Source organism: Elephas maximus, chromosome 2, assembly GCF_024166365.1.
Source record: "Elephas maximus indicus isolate mEleMax1 chromosome 2, mEleMax1 primary haplotype, whole genome shotgun sequence".
NCBI classification, from domain to species: Eukaryota; Metazoa; Chordata; class Mammalia; order Proboscidea; family Elephantidae; genus Elephas; species Elephas maximus.
This window is the reverse complement of record NC_064820.1, coordinates 197,840,664-197,851,675: the sequence shown is the minus strand read 5'-3', so window position 1 is coordinate 197,851,675 and position 11,012 is coordinate 197,840,664. Positions and strand designations below refer to the sequence as shown.

Here is an 11,012-nt window from a genome sequence, read left to right as displayed (position 1 = left end):
GAGCACCTCTTTCTTGATGGTTCCAGCAAAAGATCCAGGGCTGGCACTCATTGGACTGTCGTGGGTCACGTGTCCATCCCTGAAGCCACCCCAGGGACTCTGACCGACCAGGCCTGGAGCTCTAGTGGGAGATCAGCCAGAAGACAGGGTGTGGATGATGGCAGCTGACTAGGGCTATCACTGCACTGGCCACATTCTGCCCTCCTTGCCCAGGAGCCCCTCCCAACTCATCCCTCAGACCCCACAATTCTAGCCTCCACAACTGCGTCTGGCACTGACCCCAGGCCAGCCCAGCCCCTGGATGTGGAAATGGTGTGCTAGAAAGGGAAGCAGGGAGATGACTGTGGTGGTTTGCTGTGATGCTGGAAGCTATGCCATTAGTATTTCGAATGCCAGCATGGTGGACATGTACTGTTCAGTGAATTACTTAATATGGTCCTTCTAGCCATAATCTTTGTGATTCCCATCAAAGACTGTGTGAGACTGTGCAAATGTTGTGCTTGTGGCCCACCAAGGGGATTGGACAGCTTGCTAATAATGTCCCATGGCACCCTTGTGGAGGTGGGACCATGCAAATAAGGTATATGGAAGCCTAATGAGAGGACTGGTCAGTTGTGCTATCCCCTAGGCTTAGAAAGAGACATGGCGGGCGGGGGGCGGATAGAGGGCTGACTGCAACACAGGAGACAGAGAGAGGCAGCAGAGGCAGCAGAACCAGGAGACCAGCAGGAGAGAGTGTGGTGGCTCCCCGGCCCATGAAGCTGAGCGCCTTCAGGTAGGAGGCTTATTGGTGGAGTAGGATGCCTCCAGGCACTTGGTGGAGCTAAGTTTGCCAGCCCATGGAGCTAGAGCTGAGCGCCTTCAGGCCAAGGCTTACTGGCAGAGTGGGATGCCTCTGGGCACTTATCGGCAGAGGCCAGACCAAAGGGCAGAGGGCCAGAGAGAAACCTGCCTGTGGCACAGCTGAGAAGAGGCTGTCCTGATGAAAGAACTGTATCCTGAGCATTCCTCAATCTGAATGGTAACTGTTACTTTGCTAATAAACCCTATAATCATGAATACTGTCAGTGAGTACTGTGTGGTCATTGCAATGAATTATTGAACCCAGCAGAGAAGTAGAGACTACCATGAGAGGGACATTTGGTGTCAGAATTGGTAAGGATGGCAGAGAGATGAGGCATATCTGACCTCCAACTCATAGCAATCAGCCTTGGGCTGTTGATCTTGATTCTCCTTCCCCCTTGTGAAATTAGAGGAAGTCAGATACCGCCACCACACCATTTTTACAACAGGTTTCAACAGAGCTTCCAGAGTAAGACAGACTAGGAAGACCCAGAAATCTACGTCCGAAAATTAGCCAATGAAAGCTCTATAGATCACAAAAGAATATTGTTCAATATAACACTGGAAGATGCGCCCCTAGGTTGGAAGGCACTTGAAGTACACAGTGGCCACAACAATTGACTTAAGCATACCAGTAATGGTGAAGATGGCGCAGGACCGGGCAACGTTTCATTCTGTTGTGTGTGGTGTTGCCATGAGTCAGAGGTGACTTGATGGCAACTAACAACACCCACAACAGATATTTGTAAAAAATATCTTTAAGCTGACCCTATGAAGTAAGTACCACCACTTTCATCCCATTTTATAGTTGATGAAGATAGGGCAAGAGAGGTCAAGCAACTAGCCTAAAGCCATACCGCTAGTGAGGTCACACTGCTAAGAGGCTTGTCAGGAGCCAAGCTAATGTGGTCAAAGTGGCTGGCCAGGTGCCAGCCGTCCAATGCATGCTGAAAAGCATAAGAACAAGGGCACACTTTTGAGGATGTTGTTTCAGGAAGCAGGTTGAGGGCGGACTGAAAAACCTTCCCTGTGAGCTGTGAGGGGGAGCTTGCATACGGAAGGCAGCGGTGGGAGGGAGGAGGGTGGATAGAGATGAGTGGAAGAAGGGGAAGCTCCCATTTTCTAAGCCTCCACCCAGTCACATTTTATCCTCACATGTTATCAATAAAGAAACTAAGGGAGGGGAAGTGGTTTTGCCAAGGTCACACAGCAAGCAACCATCTTCTATATCCAGATCTCTACATAAAGAAGGCTACCCTCTTTCCTGGCTTTTCTCTCTTCCTCCTTCAGCACGCTGGGAACCCAGAAGACACTGGATCAGCTTCTGAGTGTGGGGGGGAGCTCATGGTCTGGCAGCGGAAGGTCAATCAGTACCAGGAGAATGGTGGCTGTGAAGGCTGGATGGGAGGACTTTCAAGTGGCACCCACCACCAACACACCGAGCTTGAGTGTGTGGATTTGGAGATCACCAGTAGCTGGTTGGAAGGCACTCAAAACACCACTGGGGAAGAGCTGCCTCCTCAAAGGAGAGTCGACCTTAATGATGTAAATGGAGTCAAGCTTTCAGGACCTTCATTTTGCTGATGTGGCACAACTCAAAATGAGAAGAAACAGCAGCAAACATCCATTACTAATCAGAACCTGGAATGTACGAGGTATGAATCTAGGAAAAGTGAAAATCGTCAGAACTGAAACGGAACTCATAAACATCGATATCCTAAGGCATTAGTGAGCTCACATGGACTGCTATTGGCCATTTTTGAATTGGACAATCATACAGTCTACTACGCCAGGGATGATACCTTGAAGAGGAATGGTGTTGCATTCATCATCAAAAAGAACATTTCAAGATCTATCCTGAAGTACAACGCTGTCAGTGATAGGATAATATCCATATGCCTACAAGGAAGATGAGTTAATACTATTATTCAAATTTATGCACCAACCACTAAGGCCAAAAGATGAAGAAATAGAAGATTTTTATCAGCTGCCGCAGTCTGAAATTGATCAAACATGCAATCAGGATGCATTGATAATTACTGGTGATTGCAATGCAAAATTTGGAAACAAAGAAGGATCGGTAGTTGGAAAACAGGGCCTTGGTGATAGAAACAATGCCGGAGATTGAATGATAGAATTTAGCAAGACCAACGACTTCCTCATTGCAAATACCTTCTTTCACCAACATAAACAGCAACTCTACACATGGACCTCACCAGATGCAACACACAGGAATCAAATCGACTACATCTGTGGAAAGAGACGATGGAAAAGCTCAATATCATCAGTCAGAACAAGGCCAGGGGCTGACTGTGGAACAGACCATCAAATGTTCATTTGCAAGTTCAAGCTGAAACTGAAGAAAATCAGAGCAAGTCCATGAGAGTCAAAATATGACCTTGAGTATATCCCACCTGAATTTAGAGACCATCTCAAGAATAGACTTGACGCATTGAACACTAGTGACCAAAGACCAGATGAGCTGTGGAACGACATCAAGGACGTCATACATGAAGAAAGCAAGAGGTTATTGAAAAGACAGGAAAGAAAGACAAGACCAAAATGGATGTCAGAGGAGACTCTGAAACTTGCTCTTGAACATCGAGCAGCTAAAGCAAAAGGAAGAAATGACAAAGTAAAAGAACTGAACAGAAGATTTTAAAGGGTGGATCAAGAAGACAAAGTAAAGTAGTATAATGACATGTGCAAAGAACTGGAGATAGAAAACCAAAAGAGAAAAACACACTTGGTGTTTCTCAAGCTGAGAGAACTGAAGAAAAAATTCAAGCCTCGAGTTGCAGTGGTGAAGAATTCTATGGGGACAATATTAAATGACATAGGAAGCATCAAACGAAGATAGAAGGAATACACAGAGTCATTATACCAAAAAGAACTGGTCAATGTTCAATCATTTCAAGAGGTAGCATATGATTAGGAACCGATGGTACTGAAGGAAGAAGTCCAGGCTGAAGGCATTGGCGAAAAATAAGGCTCCAGGAATTGATGGAATATCAAGTGAGATGTTTCAACAAACGGATGCAGCAAAATGCCAAGAAATTTGGAAGACAGCTTCCTGGCCAACTGACTGGAAGAGATTCGTATTTATGCCTATTCCCAAGACAGGTTATCTAACCGAATGTGGAAATTATAGAACAATATCATTAATATCACACACAAACAAAATTTTGCTGAAGGTCATCAAAAACAGCTGCAGCAATATAGCGACAGGGAACTGCCAGAAATTCAGGCCGGTTTCAGAAGAGGACATGGAACCAGGGATATCATTGCTGATGTCAGATGGATCCTGGCTGAAAGCAGAGAATACCAGAAGGATGTTTACCTGCGTTTTATTGACTATCCAAAAGCATTCAACTGTGTGGATCATAAGAAGTTATGGATAACACTGTGAAGAATGGGAATTCCAGAACACTTAATTGTGCTCATGAGGAACCTGTACATAGATCAAGAGGCGGTTGTTCGGACAGAACGATGGGATACTGTTTGGTTTAAAGTCAGAAAGGTGTGAGTCAGTGTTGTATCCTTTCACCATACCTATTCAATCTGTATACTGAGCAAATAATCCAAGAAGCTGGACTATATGAAGAACAGGGCATCAGGATTGGAGGAAGACTCATTAACAACCTGCATTATGCAGATGACACAACCTTGCTTGCTGAAAGTGAAAAGGACTTGAGGCACTTACTGATGAAGATCAAAGACCACAGCCTTCAGTATTGATTGCACCTCAACAAAAAGAAAACAAAAATCCTCACAACTGGACCAATGAGCAACATCATGATAAAAGCAGAAAAGGTTGAAGTTGTCAAAAATTTTATTTTACTTGTATCCACGATCAACAGCCATGGAAGCAGCAGTCAAGAAATCAAAAGACCCATTGCATTGGGCAAATCTGCTGCAAAGAACCCCTTTAAAGTGTTGAAAAGCAAAGATGTTACCTTGAAGACTAAGGTGCACCTGACCCAAGCCATGGTATTTTCAATCGCATCATACGCATGTGAAAGCTCGACAATAAATAAGGAAGATCAAAGAAGAATTGACGCCTTTGAATTGTGGTGTTGGTGAAGAATATTGAATATACCATGGACTGCCAAAAGAACAAACAAATTTGTCTTGGAGGAAGTACAATCAGAATGCTCCTTAGAAGCAAGGATGGTGAGAGTACACCTTACATACTTTGGACATGTTGTCAGAAGGGATCAGTCCCTAGAGAAAGACATCATGCCTGGCAAAGTAGAAGATCAGTGGAAAAGAGGAAGACCCTCAACGAGGAGGACTGACTCAGTGGCTGCAACAATGAGCTCAACCATAACAGCCATTGTAAGGATGGCGCAGGACAGGGCAGCGTTTCATTCTGTTGTGCATAGGATCGCTATGAGTCGGAACTGACTCGATGGCACCTTACAACAACAACAACAGTAGCAGTTTCGCAGAAGAGGGAGAGCCAGTAGTGGTAACCCTGCTCCCGTCATTCAAAGAAACTGAGGGCTATGACAGGTCCACTGAATTTGGCAACTTTTGGGTCACTACTGACCCTAGCCAGTCCCTGGGTACTGCAAACGGTTAACATGCTTAGCTACTAACAGAAGGTTGGCAGTTCAAATCCACCCAGAGACCCAGAGGTGTGTCAGAAGAAGGGCCAGCCGATCTACTTCAGAAAGATCACAGCCATTGAAAACCCTATGAACCTCAGTTTTACTCTGATGCTCATGGGTTGTCATGAGTCAGAATCAACTTAATGGCAACTGATTCTTTAGTGACCTTGGCCAGAGCAGTGCCAGGGAAAACAGTACAGTTGACAAATGATAGGAGGAAGGTCATGTGCAAGGGACAAGGGCGGAAAGACCAGGAGTGGGCTCTCAGGCATGGGAGCAGGGAACTCTCTTGCTCTCCTGAAAATGGACAAGTTGATAATAGGGAAAACTGGGTGGCAACTCTCTGCACTCTCTTTGCAATTTTTCTGCAAATTTAAAACTGTTCTAAAATAAAAAGTTTATTTCAAAAAATAGATGGCAAGAGGTGAGAGTGGGTGTGGTTGAGGAGAATTTGCAGGTGGCTGGAATTTGAGGAAAGAAGTGTGCAAGTCGGCTGGCTTCTGTTTTTTTGGATGTGAAGTAGAATGAGCAGGAGGCTGGGGAGGGGCCCCAGGAGAGGGAAGTGGGAGGTGTTCTGAGCTAGGACAACTCCAAGGAAGCAGAAAGGGGCTGAGGCCAGAGGTGTCCTCTGCCTAGCCTTCCCAGATGCCCCCCTCAGCAGTGCTGTGGGGTCTTCTCCTCCCACCCCAGAATCATCCTCTTCCTGTCTAATGATGGGAGAAAGCTGAATGAAGCACATGCTTCTCCTGGCTCCTTTCTCCTTCCCTCCCCCACCCTGCATCATCCACTCCGCTGTCTCGGTGCTTCCCATTGCACCTGGTTTCCTACTGGCCAGTGGGTCTAGGGCACAGGGCCTGGGTCTGACCCTGCCTGGGCCTCATCCCCAGTGGGGGCCATGGAGAAACTGCCAGGGAGAGGGCCCCACGGACACAGTGGGCGCCAAGTGTTCTCTATACCAAAACCAAAACCCATTGCCATCCAGTCAATTCCAACTCATAGCAACTCTAACGGACAGAGTAGAACTGCCCTACAGGGCTTCCAGTGGCTGGTGGACTCAAACTGCCGACCTCTGGTTAGCAGCTGAGCTCTTAACCACCGTGCTACCAGGGTTCCGTTCTCTACACAAGGGTCTGTAAAATGTTTTGAGTTTTAAGAGTTCCTCCTACTCCCAAGCAGTAGGAACCACTGCTGGAGAAAAACACACACACTGTTCTCCCTCTCGGTGCTGGTGACATGGCCGATTACCTAACTCTGAGGCCCAGCTGGTGCCACCTCCTCCTCCACCTCCCAGATTGGACCAGTCCCATGTCTTTGCTCTCCTCTTAGCTCTGGGGCAAGTAAGGTTTGCTTGGGTCTGTCACTGTCCCCTAGAAAGATGGGGTTGGGAGGTTTTGCAGGTGGTGGGAAAGGATTCTGACAGCTGTGAAGAGTTCTAAGGGTCTCCTAGCAAGGACAGAGATGTACCAAGAGGCCCTGGCAGTGGTGGCCACGCCCCTGCAGGGGACCTCTCTGGGGCCTCAGCCTCTTCCATGCTCAGAGCTTTGGGAAATTAAGGTGCCAGGAGGCTGGCCCTGGTGTGTCCTTGGAGGAGCCCTGCCCTGGGAGTCTGAGTTAGATGCTGCTTCTTGAACTCAATTTGGGATTCCTTTGGGAGGCCTGAGGCTTGGGAGATAAAGCAAAGGATTTCCTAGGCTGGTGCCATCTGAAGAGGCACAGGAGGCAGCCAGTAAGGAAGAGAGAGCTCAGGACAGGGGTGGATGTGAATGGAGGAAGAGGCTGGGGATGGTGGGGGTAATGAGCTGAGGTTGGGGCTGGGAATGGCCTGAGAGAACATGGTCCCACAGGCATGGAGGGGTGTGGGTGGGAACTGGGTTCAGGATGGGACTAGGGTAGGTTGGAGAGAGAAGGGTGCAGCTGGATATGGGGTGTGGTGAATGGAGAGGTGGGGGTATGCCAAGCAAGGGATTGAAAATGGGCTGGAGCTAAGACAGAAATGGGATTGGAATGCAGGTAGCAGTGGACAGTGATGGGGATGGATTAGGCATGGACTTTTCAGAGGTGGTGATGGGCTGGAGACCAGCAGGAGTGGAGCAGGTATATGAACTAGGTTGGAGTTGAGATTTGAGACGGAAATTGTTTAAAATGGGCTGGGATGGACCAGGGATGGGGTGAGGTTGGGATAACCTATGAAGCACAGGAATAGGGTGGGGCTGGGACCGGACTGGAATGAAGTGGATTTGGGAGTGGGACTAGAAATTGGAGTTGGGGCTGGATGGGGGTTGGAGAGTGGAATCTTGATTAGATGCTGGGGCTGCGGGACTGGGTTTGGGGAGCAGGGTAAGCACCCAGGTTGGGGATAGGGTAGAGGAGGGTTCTGAACGAGGAAGGGCGCAACTGGGAACCCGAGGGGCAAGTTAGACTACTGGGGCTGCGCGCGCCGCCGCCCGCCTGGTTGAAGCGACCCGGCACCGCCCGCGGTGAGGGGCGTGGGGGCGCCCGGGGCAGGCCGGGAAGGGGGGGCGGGCCTCCCCCTGGGCGGGCCGGGGCGGCGCTAGGACCGAGTGAGCGGAGGGAGCCTAGCCGGGCGGAGCCAGCGCCCCCCGCCCCCCGCCGGCCGGTTCCCCTCCCCCGGCCACTGGTTCGCTCGGCTTGCAACGCTGCAGAGGCTCCTAGGCGGCAGCGGCGGCGGCTACTCCCTCTTTCCCTCCCTCCCTCTCTGTCCGTCCATCCGTCTGTGCGTCTGTCCGTTCGGCCTAGGTCCGGCCCGCAGCATGGCCGGCGTCAGCTTCAGCGGCCACCGCCTAGAGCTGCTGGCCGCGTACGAGGAGGTGATTCGGGAGGAAAGCGCGGCCGACTGGTGAGCCCCCCGCCCCCGCCCCCCGGCCCCTTTGTCCCCGCGCCGCCGCCGCCGCCGCGCCTTTGTTCCCAGCCGGCCCGCCGCCGACAGCCGGGAAGGGAGGGGGAGACCCCGAAATGGTGCATCGGACCGGGAGGGCCAGGGAGGGGCTGCCTTTGTGCGCGCCGGGGGGAGGGGCCGGGCGGGCCGGGCGGGCCAGGCGGGGCACTGCTGGGCCCCGAGCGCCCCGAGTGGCCCCAGGCAGGCGGTGGGAGCGGTGACCGGACACGGGCCGGATGCACGCAGGGTCCAGATGTGTGGCCCGGGGCCGCATGGCCCTACGGGAGCCCATCCCCAGTCCCTACCCTCCCCCCGGACCCGGGGGACAGGTGTGCGCGGGGCGGCCAAGGGCACCTTCTCCACCTTGGAGCTGGCGGGGACGGGGCGGGGACCAAGGTAGCGGAGTCAGCGCAGCCTGCCCGGCCCAGCTTGCCCGGCCGCAGCACAAAGGAAAGCTCGGGCGGGGGAGGAGCGGAGCGGGCCGGGGGCTGGGGCGCCCCGCCCACCGGGGGCCGCTTGTCGTTGCCCGCCCCCGCCCTCCCCTCCACTCTGGGCTGGGAGGTGATGGAAGGGCGTTCTTTGCCACATGGCAAGCTCGAAGTGACTCCTTTTCCCCTCCCGGGTCACGGAGGAGGCAAGAGTGAGCCGTCGTCTCCCCCGACCTGGACGGGATTGCAGGGACAAGGCAGCTGAGCTGGGGGACGCCAAGGGGACAGGAACTGCCTGTCTATGGGGCCAGCTGGGGTACCTGGGAGAAAGCCTTCAGGCGCAAATGTACGGAGGTGGGCCCCTTTCACTTGGTCCCGTTAGTTAGACCATTTGCCCACGGCAGCTAGGGGCACTCCTCTCCCAGTGGGGGAGGGTCTGGGCTGCTGCTCTCCCCCTCCCCCAGCTGTTATCGTGCCCCTGAGCCGGGGGAGGGGATGGACCACCAGCTCTGGGGCTGGAGTCCCCAGAGTGGCCAAAAAGCCAAGGGATTCCACACTTCCCCATCCAGGAAACAGCCCCCCAGAATACTCTTCCTGGGGCAGGTGCCCATTCTGTTCCCTGCCTCTCTTCATGCTGTCAGGCAGAAGACAGCTTCCTCTCCCCAAGGAAACTGAGGAACAGAGTGAGCACAGGCCTGAGTGGCCCCACTTGGGCTGGCCTCACCCTCAAGATGAGAGGGCAGCCAGATAGGGCCACTGACCTGGGGGGCTGGAGGAGGGGACGAAATGGCCAGGCGTCGATGCCACAGCATTGCAGCACTGGCGGGCGGCCAGGCCTGGAGGAATGGACGAGGGAGACAAGCTCTGTGTCCTGCAGGTCAGCCACAGGAGAGGCTAAGCAGACAGGAGGCCCACCCATTGTCCCAGCCTGCCCCTGGGGGCTGAGGTCATGGGAGGAGTTCAGGGCAAGGGGCCTGCTTGGCCTGGTGGAAGAGCTGGCCCTAAGTTGTGGGCCCTGCCTGTTAATCCCTGCCTGGGAAGTGACACAGCCCACTTCAGAGCACCCCTCATGCCATCCAGTCTGGGGAACCTTGTCTACCACCACCCACCCCATTTTCCCCTAACCCCCAGAAGCAGAGCTCCAACAGCCCTGCGCGGGGACCACACAACCACTGCTGCCCCACATCCTGCTCAGCAGAGGCCTGCCTGGCTCCCACCACCCAGCAACACCCATATGGCCACAGTGATTTATTCATCATTGGCGTGCATCACCCCCCATCTGGGCTGTGTGTGGGACACACACACACAGATGCACACACCCTTCCTCACATATACACACGTGTGTTCAGTCCCAAGGGCCTAGCTAACATTTTGAAAAAAAGTGTGAGGGCTGTATCCTGGGGAGAGGGGGAGCAGGGCAGGAGTGTGTCCCTCTCCCACTTCGTGCTCAACCACAAGCCAAGGGTCAGTGGTCTCAAGACTCAGGGCAGACCTGATCTCAGAGGCCAGGAAAGAGATGTCTTCAGTAAAACTGTTGCCTGCCGAAGGGGATTGACACTGCCCTCCCTCACCTGGCTTCATGGGGCAAGGCTTCTGAAATGGACCACTGAGCCCTGACGTAGGAACAGGGGCCAGGGAGATCAGATCATGTGGGAAAGGCCAGTGTTGTCATGACTGTATACAAGTCCCTGCCCCCTCTGATTCTCTGTGCACCTGTGAAATCGAAGGAAGGGATTGGGCTCAACCATATCTGGGAAACCTAAGGCCTTTCTAGCTCAGACATTCTGCGTGTGTGACTAGACTCAGCCCTCCAGTCCCAGCTGACCTCAGGATTGCCCTGGACCTGCTCACTCCAGCTCACTCCTCACCCTAGTCCAGGTTCTCTGGCCTAGGTGGTTTCTAAGAGTTTGTGTCAATATCACAGATACCTACCGGTGCTGCTCTGTGCTGGGCCCTGGGACCCAGAGCTGTATGTGTTGATTCATAGAGTTACAGGTTCTGCCCCCATGAAGATTACCATCTGGGCAGTGTCTCCAGGGTCCAGAGCTGGTGAAACGTGTAGATTCTGATTCCCTGTGGGGTTCACCAGCTCCCACCCCCCAGGATGGATGTGTCTTATGCAATTGTGGGGTCTGGGATGGGTTCAGATGCCTCTAAATCCCTGGTGGGGTCTGGGAAGTACTCTGGAGAGGCTGACAGAGCAAGGCTTCCTGGGGAGCTGCCATGGCCCCC

The 11,012-nt window shown here is 52.6% G+C and overlaps 1 protein-coding gene across 3 annotated transcripts in view; it reads left to right on the top strand.

Moving 5' to 3' along the window:
• The window catches only part of DBN1 (drebrin 1), a 38,856-nt gene that overhangs the window by 16,561 nt on the left and 11,283 nt on the right, over nt 1-11,012 (top strand). For 2 of the 3 annotated variants that reach the window (XM_049874413.1, XM_049874411.1), the window contains exon 1: nt 8,011-8,313. The exons of the other annotated variant lie outside the window; for it this stretch is intronic. In XM_049874413.1, the coding sequence (XP_049730370.1) occupies nt 8,228-8,313 (86 nt within the window). In that variant the 5' untranslated portion in view covers nt 8,011-8,227. Of the gene's footprint in view, nt 1-8,010; nt 8,314-11,012 lie in introns of those variants that run through there. 3 annotated transcript variants of the gene reach the window in all.